Source organism: Chrysemys picta, chromosome 2 (assembly GCF_011386835.1).
Source record: "Chrysemys picta bellii isolate R12L10 chromosome 2, ASM1138683v2, whole genome shotgun sequence".
Classification (NCBI taxonomy): domain Eukaryota; kingdom Metazoa; phylum Chordata; order Testudines; family Emydidae; genus Chrysemys; species Chrysemys picta.
In genome coordinates, this window is record NC_088792.1 from 79101073 (window position 1) to 79114685 (window position 13613).

The 13613-nt window shown below is 42.9% G+C and overlaps 1 protein-coding gene across 1 annotated transcript in view; it reads right to left on the minus strand.

The window, feature by feature from the left end:
- The window catches only part of ABHD5 (abhydrolase domain containing 5, lysophosphatidic acid acyltransferase), a 38814-nt gene extending 25201 nt beyond the window's left edge, over positions 1-13613 (minus strand). The window contains exon 1 of the mRNA XM_005278693.5: positions 13411-13613. Coding sequence (XP_005278750.1) covers positions 13411-13550 — 140 coding nt within the window. The 5' untranslated portion in view covers positions 13551-13613. The remainder of the gene's footprint in view (positions 1-13410) is intronic.

The following is a 13613-nucleotide window of genomic DNA, read 5'->3' on the forward strand; positions in this document are numbered from 1 at the left end:
AAATTAGGTGCACCTGTCAGTATGCATGCTGTAAAATACAGGTGAGGTTGGTAGTTTGAACCACTTGAAACAGGAGATACCTGGCAATGATCAAGTGATCTCTCTCCTGCCATCCATCTCCACCCTCTGACAAACAGAGGCTAGGGACACCCTTCCTTACCCATCCTGGCTAATATCCATTAACGGACTTAACCTCCATTAATTTATCCAGTTCTCTTTTAAACGCTGTTATAGTCCTAGCCTTCACAACCTCCTCAGGCAAGGTGTTCCACAAGTTGACTGTGCGCTGTGTGAAGAAGAACTTCCTTTTATTTGTTTTAAACCTGCTGCCCATTAATTTCATTTGGTGGCCCCTAGTTCTTGTATTATGGGAATAAGTAAATAACTTTTCCTTATCTACTTTCTCCACATCGCTCATGATTTTATATACCTCTATCATATCCCCCCTTAGTCTCCTCTTTTTCAAGCTGAAAAGTCCTCGCCTCTTTAATCTCTCCGCATATGGGACCCGTTCCAAACCCTTAATCATTTTAGTTGCCCTTCTCTGAACCTTTTCTAATGCCAGTATATCTTTTTTTGAGATGAGGAGACCACATCTGTACATAGTATTCAAGATGTGGGCGTAGCATGGATTTATACAAGGGCAATAAGATACTCTCCATCTTATTTTCTATCCCCTTTTTAATGATTCCTAACATCCTGTTTGCTTTTTTTGACCGCCGCTGCACACTACGTGGACGTCTTCAGAGAACTATCTACGATGACTCCAAGATCTTTTTCCCGATTCGTTGTAGCTAAATTAGCCCCCCATCATATTGTATGTATAGTTGGGGTTATTTCTTCCAATGTGCATTACTTTACATTGATCCACATTAAATTTCATTTGCCATTTTGTTGACCAATCACTTAGTTTTGTGAGATCTTTTTGAAGTTCTTCACAGTCTGCTTTTAATGCAGTGTAACAAATATTAAATTGGTTAGTGCAACTTTGTACAAAAATGTACAGAATATCTGAGTGTCAGATAAATGCCAACTGACAATAAAGCCTGTTAAAACTCATCCTTCTCACTCTTAAGGTCAGGTCAGAATACTGACACTTACACAACTCTAACTTTGTATAAAATGAAATCGATAACCTGACTATTGCACTGAATTTCCTGTTTAAATCCAAATGTTTTTTGGTTGTACAACCTAAACAATAACCTTTCCCCTCACCAGACTTCCAACTGGTGCTGGATGTCTATAGATTAGGTGGACTACTGGATTATCATGGAAAGGGTAGAGAATCTATTGAACTTTGCTGCCTAAGCACCAAGATGAACAGAGGTGGTTGTTTCCAGACCCAATGAATTAATGAGATGGCCTCTGTGGACTTCAGTTGGATTGCACTGGTACAAAACTGAGACACATTAACAGTGGAACAGATACAGAAGTACAAACCAATATCAAAAGGGAATTACAGATGCCTTCCTCCGCTGCCTTCTGCAGGCAATGTCTAAATAAACAACCCACTCTTTTGCCAGCATGAGAATTCAGAATTGTAGGTATTTTGAAATTTAGATATGAAGAATACTGTAAGGCTCAATCCAGCAAAATTCTGAGCACAATGGCTACAATCCAGAAAAACATTTAAGTGTTTGACTTAACTCAGACTGCTCATGTGCTTACGTGCTTTACTCGATCAGGGCCAGAATGCTCATCACTTAGCTGGATCAAGCCCTAAAAAGCTACAGATTATCATTATTGCATAAATAATAACAAAATAAATTGACAAAAGGAAAAGCAAATGGGAGGGCTGGGCAACTACTGTCCTAGAGAAAGCTGGTTAAAAAATTACATTAAAAAAATCTTTAAATTAAAACATTATTACACCTCTACCCGGATATAACGCAGTCCTCGGGAGCCAAAAATCCCTACTGCGTTATAGGTGAAACCCCGTTATATCGGGGTAACGGCGGCAGGGCTCCAGTGGTGATTTAAAGAGCCCGAGACTCTGGCCACAGGGAGCCCCGGGCCCTTTAAATCGCCACCTGAGCCCCGCTGCCAGAGCCCCGGGGTAGCGGCGGCAGGGTTCCGACGGTGATTTAAAGGGCCCAGGACTCCCCACAGCGGCCAGAGCTCCGAGCCCTTTAAAGCGCTGCTGGAGCCCCGTTGGCGGAGCCCCGGGGTTACCATGCTATATGCAAACCCATGTTATATCAGGTCGCATTATATTGGGGTAGAGGTGTATATGATTTTGAACTGAAGTGGAAAGCAACTAGCTGAAAAGGGAGTGGATTTCAGTCTGTACATATGACTACTTTCTAACCTGCATAGAGTCATGAAAACAATGAAGATTAAGCAAGTACAATTTCACAGAGGAAACATCAATAGTCATCAAGTGGCTGATATTTAAATATGGATAATATACAAGTTAAAGATAAATGATGAGGTACACCACTTCTTTGAACTTTGGGGAGGAATGGCCAATAAATTAGTCTCTTCCACTGAATTTACACATGTTCGGTTTTGTGCATTTCACTCAGCATCACTGAATTCATGTGCCTTCATGCTATAAAAGCAAAGAAAACTCACTACACCAATAAAGCATCCACTTTTCTGTTCCATCGTGCTTTTTCAAATTAAAAAAGGCTCTTAAGGACAATTCTATTCTGAAAAATGACGTGGCATTGTGTAATCCCATGTTTGTGTCTAAACTACTCCATATCAAAATTTATTCCATTTACAAGACGCTTATTCTGTCAACTCTTTAAACTCAACCTAGGATCTGAGACTCAAGCTGTGGGTTTATTTGTTTTTTGCCTTATGCATCACAATCAGTAATAAGAGTTTGCAGTACAAATTCTACTTCAGTTACTAAATTTTGAGTTCCTTTTAAGGTTGTTGACCCATAATAGGACAAAGGGAAAGACTCTGTCAAGGATGACACAAGCAGTTAGTATGGAAAGAAGGCAGACAGCAACTACAGGTTACACCAGGCTAATTTAGAGAAAAGTTCTTATTAGCATCTCATTTCCCGCTTTGATAGTTTAGTTATTTGAGACAATCTGAAAACTGAACATAGCTTACATGGGTGCTCACGGCAGGATGTTAAGTTTCTATAACAAACTATTTGCCCGCCACCTATTAAAAAGGACACCATCAATTTAAAAAACAAACAACAAAGCACATTTCTCTGAACATTTTTATCCACTACTATTACTACATACAAAATAAAGTGCTATAATTGAAATGTGTTAGAGTATTTCTCTTTTCAGTTTGTTTACTTTGTGCATTGACAGTATTTTGTATCTTCAAGTTTCACTGTTTGTCCTATTAAAACATTTAGTCCGTTTCCGTTGACTATATGGATCTTTCACACAGCACCAGAGGAGAAAATTACTTTTAAAAGGATATGAGCACATGATTGTAAAACTACAAGAAATTGGAAAGACGACATGGACAGGTATAGTACTAGAAACTACTTTAAAAAAAATTCAAATTAAATGATTTTAAGTTGCTAACTCCTTGAATCAAATCTGATACCATCTTGCTATTTGGTTACATAGTACTGAAAGACCAAATTGGGATACAGGCCTTTAAAATACAATAGACTCAAAATGAAGCACAAATCTTAAAAAACAGGGTCTAGTTTTAACAGATGAGAGTTTAATTTCACTAGTATGTCTGGGTTCTTTTTCCTCCTCATACACATAAGATTTTCGATAAGCCAACAGAGCTAATAGACTAATCAGAACATTGGACCTCAAAACAGGAGACATTTTAAAGCAAAGCAAATTTACATTTTATTTGGGGTAGTATTTCAGGCAAAGTTGAAATCTTGCTGTGAAAGGGAAAAAAGCTTGTGGGGATGCAGAGGTTTTCACGTATGGCCTGGTCTACACCGGGGGAGGGCGGGGGGGGGAATCAATCTAAGTTACGTGACTTCAACTATGTGAATAATGTAGCTGAAGTCAACGTACTTAGATCTACTCATGGCGGTGTCTTCACTGCGGTGAGTCGACAGCTGACGCTTCCCCGTCAACCCTGCCTGCGCCTCTCCACCGGCGTACAAGAGTCTACAGGAAAGCGCTTGGGGGTCGATTTATTGCGTCTAGACTAGACGCGATAAATTGACCCCTGCTGGATCGATCGCTGCCCTCCGATCCGGCGGGTAGTATAGACATACCCTAAGAAAATGCATGAAATAATTACAGAGGACCAAGATGAATGCATGATGAAACCTTCTCCTTTTACAGTTAGAGTGAGAAACCTGTATGTATAATATAGTTAAATTGTGAGACTCATTTTTACAATGAGTAAGATGAAAAGAGATTTGAAATACAATACATTTGGATCTAAAATGAGTGAATACATTGTCAGATTTGAATGTTGACCCATTTCATAAGTAACATATTTAATAACTTAATAAAAAAAGAGTTTGTATTTGTAATATGTAAGAAACATGCCCTGCATGGAAAATGGTGACAAGGAACTGCAGACAAATTCACAATAGGTTGAAAGAGTTGCCAAATTAAACAGGCTAGTCTTCAAAGTTAGACAAGTCAAGAAAATAGTTTTTTTATGTGAGGAAAGTAAATGGATCCACAAGGGTCCATTTACACTATACTGTGAATCTTTTCCACTTGGAATTTCATCTAGAAGACTGATTCCAAGAAGGCTGAAGGAAACAAGTCAGCTACTCAGAAACACCACACCTACAGATCTCTAACCTGGGTTGGAATAGAGCAGGGTGTCCCAGTGCAAGACCAGGCCTCAGACCGATGGGTACTGGCTAAAATGATTTTATGAATGTCTTGGGGGCAGAATCCATTCCCAGGCTTGTAGAGCTTTCCAACACAAGAGGCACAACCTGATTCCTCCCTCATTGTTTCTATAACCATGGTAGTTCAACTTTGTTTGAATCAAGGCGACCTTTTGGGATACCAGGTCTCTAAAGACGAGGAGTGCATTTAAGATCACAAGTCCAGATGCTTTATGAGCAGTAGTTATTTCTGAAGAGACCAAGCTATTTGGGTGAAGAGTTTCTCCATGTGGACTGGAAGTTAGATGTAGTGACCACAGATGCAATTTGGATGGGAGATTCCAAGGACAGGAGATAAGCTCCAGAAGTGGCACATGAATGTTGATAGAAGGAATACAGCTCACGTTCTACCCCACTATCACTACCCTCAGAGACTACAAATCTTCAAGAGTGTGGGGCCTTGGAGAACACACTAGAAAGCTTAAAACACAAAGTGAGAACCCTGGTGGATGATATCCTTTGCAAATACCAGTTTGGCATTTTCCACAAGATCCAACAGTTTTATGGAGCTGCTTCATGGTTAACTTTGAAGCCAATTTTCTCCCCTTCCAATTGGATTATCACCCTACTTATAAAGCTGTTTAGAAGAATTTCAATCCAAAATGTTCTGTGATTACTTTAGTGTTACTGAATTATCCAACTGTTTTGCAACATTTAAAGTACTGCGTAATATTTTGAAAACTACTGCACAATATTTCTAGGAAGTGTTCTGTACATCATACCTCCTGATTTCAACAAGAGGCTCTTGGTAGTTTATTACAGAATATTGCTACATTAGGTCAGAGGTAAAAACGCCTTCCTTGTATATTTATTGTATCTTGAACTTTGTATTTAGAACAGTCAGCACCTACTTTATCAATGTTAAATTATTTGGAAACATTGCATTTTGCCACTTGAAGTTTCCTGTACATATAAACAGCATGTTACATTGGCCCCTGACTTCCCAGATACTAAGAAGAGATTGTAAACAAGTTAAGTCATACACAATGAATCTCTTCTGATTAGTATAGTGATATTCTAGTATACCATGACATTAGGAATAGTTGGAACAAGCTGCAAATTCAGGCAGGAGAGAAGATCAACATTATACTGGTACTCAATTTTGGTGCAGCTCCCCTACCTGAAATAAAGCAGCAGATGGGTACTAGCTCACTCCTCCTACCATGTTCCTAGCCCTCTTCTCTTCTATCTCCCAGCAATTCCTCACATCCTTTTCTGCCCCTTGTGTATTTTTTGTTTTCTAATTTTTGTTTAATTTTGATGCCTCCTTTTGCCACTTCCCCCTCCCCCCATTCCAGGGTGTGTGAGAGGGCATTCACTGATGCACGTGGGGTCAAGCATTATGTGCTCTTGCAGCTGAGATGAGTACAAGTGCAAAGTTTAAATGATCAGACTGCTGCCTGAGCCTGCATCCGAGTACACTCAGGCTGCTTCCAGAACTGGCCGTACAATACTACAGGCTGCCATAAGAGAACAGGAGATCACTAAGCACATTTGCAGTCATGAGAGAGGCATATCTGTAGGGCCTTACCAAATTCAGGGTCCATATTGGTAAATTTCATGGCCACAGGATTTTAAAAAATCATAAATGTCATGATTTCAGCTATTTTAAATCTGAAAATTCATGGTGTTGTAATTGTAGGGGTCCTGACCCAAAAATGAGTTGGGGGGCAGTCGCAAGGTTATTGTTGGGAGGGGTTGCGGTACTGCTACTCTTACTTTTGCTCTGCTGCTGGCGGCGGTGCTGCCTTCAGAACTGGGCAGCTGGAAAGCGGTGGCTGCTAGCCAGGAGCCCAGCTCTGAAGACAGTAGCAGGGCAGAAGTAAGGATAGCATGGTATGGTATTGCCACCCTTACTTCTGCGCTGGTGCTGGCGGGGCACTGCCTTCAGAGCTGGGCATCTGGCTAACAGCTGCCGCCAGGCAGCCACCCAGCTCTGAAGGCAGTGCAAAAGTAAGGGTGGCAATACTGCAACCCCTCCTAAAATAACCTTGCAACCCCGCTACAAATCTCTTTTGGGTCAGGACCCCCAATTTGAGAAACGCTGGTCTACCCCGTGAAATCTGTACAGTATAGGGTAAAAGTACACAAAAGGCCAGATTTCACGGTCCGTGATGTTTTTCATGGCTGTGAATTTGGTAGGGCCCTACATATCTGGGATCATTCAGCTTTTCCTGACCACCACCACTCTCCTTTGCCTGTGCTCCAAATCCCCAGACAAGCTTGGTATCCCTTTTCTCCCCACCCCCAAGCTTGTGAAATACTGTCCTATTGCCTCACATTTAATCTTCTAAAAGACATGTCAAAGTACTACAAAGACATGGAGGATAATTAATGCTAACAGGTTAGAAAACCAGTCCTTTCCTGCTCTGATTTGATCAACTCTGGAGGAGCAGAAACATACAAGGTTCAAGATCAGACACTTCTCCTTTAAAAAAAATAATTTACAAAGCAGTCACAGCATTAGCAGTAAAGAAATAAAGACTTTGGCCTTGGCTACACTTACCCGCTAGTTCGACGGCTGGAAATCGAACTTCTGGGTTCGACTTATCGCGTCTAGTCTGGACGCGATAAGTCGAACCAGGAAGTGCTCGCCGTCGACTGCGGTACTCCAGCTCGGCGAGAGGAGTACCGCGGAGTCGACGGGGGAGCCTGCCTGCCGAGTGTGGACCAAGGTAAGTTCGAACTAAGGTACTTCGACTTCAGCTACGTTATTCACGTAGCTGAAGTTGCGTACCTTAGTTCGAATTAGGGGGGTAGTGTAGACCAAGCCTTTGTGTTTTCTGCCCATCTTGTCTAATAAAACATTATTTTACATTTGTATTTCAACACTGAAATCCAAACAAACCTAACCAAGAACATTAACGAAAAAGTTATACTAGCAAGAGAAAGTCACTTATTAGACAGGACTGAACTATATCCTTCCTTCACTTCTGTAACCTCATGCTATCCAGATTTTCTTATCACTAACCACCACGGGTTCCTGCTTCTCCTTCCCCCCACATTGTCAGTCACTCAGGACTTTGTCTTTAAATCCCTCCTCTTTTCCCTCTAACTTTAGCCCAGTGTGACCTCATCCCCTTACACAACTTCAGTGACTCACAAATCTACCTCTCTTCCTCTGACTTCTCTCCTGTTATCAAAATCTCTCATCTGGAGCTCCCACTGCCTGCTCAACCTCAACATGGCAAAAACTGAGCTATCCACCTTTCCTCCCCCTCTTCTCCCTTGCTGTCAATACCAATGACACCCCAAAAAGCTATGCTAAAGGAATGTCAAATTTGCAAAGTCAAGCACTCAAAAGTTAAGAAATGCCAGAAAATAAGGTTGCAAATTTAACCATAGTGAATAATCAGGAGACACTACAGATTTTTTTTTTAATGGGAAGGTTCTTCATTTGTGTTTTCAGTTTTCCACCCTTTAGTTCCCCCACCCAAGGCCCTGTATTGTGGTGACCCTCTTGGGCTCACAGTGCCTAGATGCTGTTCCTCCTAGTGCAACAGGGAGTTGGACCAGTCTGCAAGAGTGAATATACTGCATCACAAAAAGGACCTAAGGCACAATTCCTCCTAGTGCAGCTCCTCACTGCATAAATGGCCCTACTGAGCACAGAATGAATTGTGAATGTAGAACCAGTGAAAGGTTTGTGTTAGGCCGATAGCCCTGTGGACAGAAGTCTTCATTTTATCTACAATATGGGTGGCAGTAGCAGACTTCCCAAAACTACCTCCCAGATATCTATTACCCCTGTTATTAAAGATTTTAAATATGATTCAAGAGTTAACAGATGACTATCATCATCTTCCTCTCCCCACCCGGACACTTTATTGAGAAGAAAGGGACTAGAGCCAAGATGATTGACTGGCCTAGCAAGCTGGTGGAGGATTTCTGCCACAACTCAGCTGGGACTCAGCCAACTAGTCATGAAGAACAGGGTCCTCCACCAGAAGTAATGGGTAGGACTTTCAAAGTATGCAATCCCTGTAACCTCACCCTGAATTTATAGCTCTGTGCACGCATGTACCATGCTGGCACGGAGTACTGAGTGTGGTATGTTTGATTATTAAAGAAATACTTGACTTGGATTTTTTTTTAATAGACAAATTTTTGAAAGTATGTGAATATTCTCTTTTTACCACTGCACTCACTAGAGAATTACTGAAGCGTGGGGGAAGAAGGGCAGTCTACTCTTTATGCCTCCTGCAACCCTGTGGGGGAGTCTGGGGGTTGCCCTTCGTCCACTAAACTCATGATTGGGCTTGAGAAGGGAGGGAGGAGAAAACGTCTAGCCCAGCAGTGTCTACCTTGCAGTACTTGAGGGAGACTTAAGAATAGAATATTTGATTACAAATTCAAAGTGTAAGATGCCCTGCAATTTTTAAACTGGGTGTTCAAATTAAACTCATCACTATAAGGAGGAGGTATTGAGTACTGCCTCCCACTGGTTCATCTTTTACAGCTCAAGGAGGAGCTGTGATGTGAGCCCAGAATGCTCTTAGCAGCTGCTGTCCCTTTCCTCCTGTAACTGCTGAGCAATTCAGCTGCTCTGTTGACTGCTTCTCTGCAAGCCTGAAGGATAGCAGGATAGAAGAAGTTTGATTGGCTCTGCCTGAGCCTAGAGCAGGGATGGCCAACTTGTGGCTCCGGGGCCACATATGGCTCTTCAGAAGTTCATATGTGGCTCCTTGTATAGGCACTGACTCTGGGGCTGGAGCTACAGGTGCCAACTTTCCAATGGGGTGGGGGGGGAAGGGGTGCTCACTGCTCAACCCCCTGGCTCTGCCACAGGCCCTACCCCCACTCCACCCCTGAGCCTGCCATGCCCTCGCTCCTTCCCCTCACCCCCCCCCGAGCCTCCTGTATGCCACGAAACAGCTGATCAGGAGGTGCGGGGAGGGTGGGGGAGGCGCTGATCGGCAGGGCTGCCAGTGGGTGGGAGGCACTGGGAGCGGGGTTGGGGAGCTGCTGCCGTATTACTGTGGCTCTTTGGCAACATACATTGGTAAATTCTGGCTCCTTCTCAGGCTCAGGTTGGCCACCCCTGGCTTAGAGGAACATCTAAGCAAGGATGGCTCAGTTCCCCTCCACCACACTGCCATTCAGGGCAGCTCAGGAGAGAGGAAAAAGAGAAACCAAGAATCAACTACTCCTTATGGATCCCTGGTTCTCTGCCTCAACCCCTGCATAGGCTAAAGCAGCCTAGGAAGTTCCCCCCAAAAAGGAGAATCTCTAGCACTGGCTTCAGTGGTACAAGGAGAGCAGTACAGAGAGAATCCAACTCCAGTATTGACTGCAGCAAATAATCTGTTCACCCCTCAGACTGAGAAGGCTGGATATCACTGTTCTAGTGCCTATTGTCATTAATCATTCCTCCCAGGGAACTTTCTAGATGGGAGGCCTCCATCTGCAGGGATGGGGAATACACTATCATGATCAACTCTCCTCTCAGCAGCAGAAGGGGTGAGGAGACAGCCTCCTAACAGTGTCTCCATTGTGGCTCCACCCAGAAGAGAGGGGAGAAAAGACACCTTCCCAGTGAAAGCCACAGTGCTCCCCTTCCCAAATCTATGCAGGGGCAGGAAAACTTCATAAATACACGTTTCTAGAGTGTCTGAAATAAAGCTTATTTCTGAGTTTTGAGGACGATACATGAATGTGATGCAAGTGCATGAGACCAGAGAGTGAAAGCGATGATCGACATAGAAAGGCAACTGCCTATACACAAACTCCTATCAATGCAAAAGGCCAAACTGGAAAAGAAGTGGGAAATTTCCTTTAGTCTGTGTGTAACACAGCACACTGGGCATTGGGGTAAAAGTGTACATCCCAGTGCACCTGTTTTTGCCCTTGTTCCCTTTAAAACTGGAAGCCTCTGCTAGTCATATGACTTTCAAGAATCTACATAAGTCTTATAGCCTTTTAGGGAGGGGAGCAGACAGGAGAGACCCTGGGTCATGGAGGTGCATAGAGCTCTTTACTATCAGGTAGAAGGCCTGAGAGGAAGACATTTTAAGGGAGAGAGGGAGGGAGCAAGCTTCAGCTAATGGTGAGCGACAAGAGAGACAAGGGTTAAGACAAGACCCTACAGGGCAGTGACACTGTTTTGAGTCTATTTGTTTTGAATCTTCATTTCTAAGTTAAAGAAAAACTGAGCAAAAGAACTAAAACTGTGCAGATATTTGGAGCATGATTTCATTACCGTACCTGCTTATGCTTTGTTTTAAATGTTAAGGTGTGACAGTCAGCCAAACACTCAGACAAATCTGCAGTTGACAGTGTCTCTTTAAAGAGCAAGTAAATTATTATGAATGTTATGCAGTATAGTACCCTGAGTGTCTTACTGGAAGTGCTTCATGAGTTCAAACCTACTGAATTCATCAATGCAGATTTTAAAACTATATTCACTCTGAGACTGTAAAAAGTCTATCATCTCCAACAACATGCCTCACTAGTGAAAACCCAAACTCAGAAAAGTCTCAAAGGATAATGGAAAAACAGTTATGACTACTGAAGTTGCAATGATTCCTACAAAATAGTTCTATATATTATTCCAAGGCAATCTTAGTTTTAACTAGTTGCTGCAAGCCATTCCATCTAAATTCACCAAAACAACCACCCAAAGTTATTTTAGAGAAAGTTACCACTTATCTTAAAGACAAAACAGTTTTCAATCCTTGAAACTTTTCCCCACATTTATACAAACTGAGCAGTAATTAGTGATTTTATATGGAACGTTGACAAACTATTTCTAGATACTTTGTTCCATATTGACAATTCAAATACACCTCTACCCTGATATAACATGACCTGATATAACATGAATTTGGATATAATGCAGTAAAGCAGTGCTTGGGGCAGGGGGGGCTGGCTGCACACTCCGGCAGATCAAAGCAAGTTCGATATAACGCGGTTTCACCTATAACGCGGTAAGATTTTTTGGCTCCTGAGGACAGCATTATATTGGGGTAGAGGTGTATATTTAGTTTTATCTTCAGATTAGACTATGGATTACAGCTATATGATTTAGCATGTTTTGATTAATATATTTTGTTGTGATTTTACTATGCTATCATCACTACACTCCCACAGAATGCTCATGTTGCCAGATTTCAACTAGTTGAACTTGTTGTGTAACTAGGTGAATTACTATCGGATGTATTTGTTTTTAAAAAGATTAAACTTCAGATTTTTCCTTTATATACACCTAATATGTCACCTGTCATTTAGAACTGCATCTAATCTGCTATTTTAATAGCTTGTACGTATTTCTCTACCAAGCCAATTTTAAATCTGAAAGTAATTAGTGTATTTCACTGGTTCGTACAATTTAAGTTTTCTCTAGCTCTAATCAGGCTTTTTCACCTTGAAAGGATGACCAAGCTTTAAGACTGGCCAATATTAAGAATGCAGTAATTCAAATACTCTGTGCTAACTGTTCAAAGCACTAGCACTTCACCATTGTCAATACACTTTTTGATGTACAAAAAGGAGACTTAAGCTTTCATTTTCAAAAGTGACTAGTGATTTTGGGTGCCCAATCTGAAAGGCCTTAAAAGGGCTTGATTTTCAGAGGGTGGATGCTGAGCACTTTCTGAAAATCACACCCCCTTTAAAAGATGTCATGTTGGGCACCCATAATCAATAATCCCTTATGAAAATTTAGACCATTTTTTCCTACCCCAAGGACTTTATATTAAGAACACAATCCTGAAATGTGCTGTGTGACGACAGAACTTGAGGGCACTCAGCACTACCAAAGAAGCACTTAATACGCCAAAGGATGAAGTTAAGCAACTAATGCAGAGCATTGCACTGAACAAGTTTGAGATGATGAAGCACAGATATTTTAAGACTCCCTTGGTAAATCATCAACTGGAGGCTTTATAGATTGTGTATTTTAAGAAGAATGTTATAGGGTGTAATAGCTGTGTTGGTCCCAGGGCATCAGGGAGACAGGGTGGGTGAGGTAATATCTTTTATTCACTCAAAACCTCTCCAACAGAAGTTAGTCCAATAAAAGATTACCTTACCCACCTTGTCTCTCTCTAAAGGAGAGAGAGGTTTGTTTGGCACACAAACTACAATAGAGGGGAAGATAGTTTCAAACACAAGGTGCAGCATTATAAAAAGTGTGAAGGCAACGATTAAGTCATTCTGAAGGGCTGCTTGGGAAGAGAAGGACTAATAGCAGAAATATGGGCCAGGCCAATTTGCACAGTGGTTTAAAGGGGATGTGTTCTAAGTTGATGTTGAAGGGAAGTGGAGGTCAGTGCAGAGATGGAGCAACAGGCGCGCCAGGGACAGAAGGGGAAAATTATTGTTTAGCAACAGCAGTTTGTATGGGCGGGAGGAGACGAGAGATGTGAGTAGACCGGGAGGGAGGAAGTTGCTGTAGTTGAAGCAATTAAGACATCAGTGGTTTTGCAGTACAAACATGGAGGAAGTGACATAGAAAAAACCTACAGCAGCTGGGATGTGAGGGTCCGCTCTAGGGCGGTCCAGGGGGGGGGGGGTGTATGCGGGTGGCAGGTGTACACAGGCCGCGGGGGGGTCCCCCAACTGCTGCCCCCGCCCGTGGCGCCGTCCGCCCGCCCCCCTGCGCTCACCCTTCGCTCGAGGCCTCCAAGTGCCCGTCCTCGGCCATGGCGGGGGCTCGGCGGCCGCGAGCTGGTGCCGGGGAGGCGGCAGCGAGTGACAGTGCGAGGGCGACACGACCAGCCATCACGGGACCCGCCCGCCGCGTCATCCCGGCCGGGCCGCCCCACCACAGAGCGCGCGGCTAGAGCGTCCGCGGGACCCGCCCCTCACT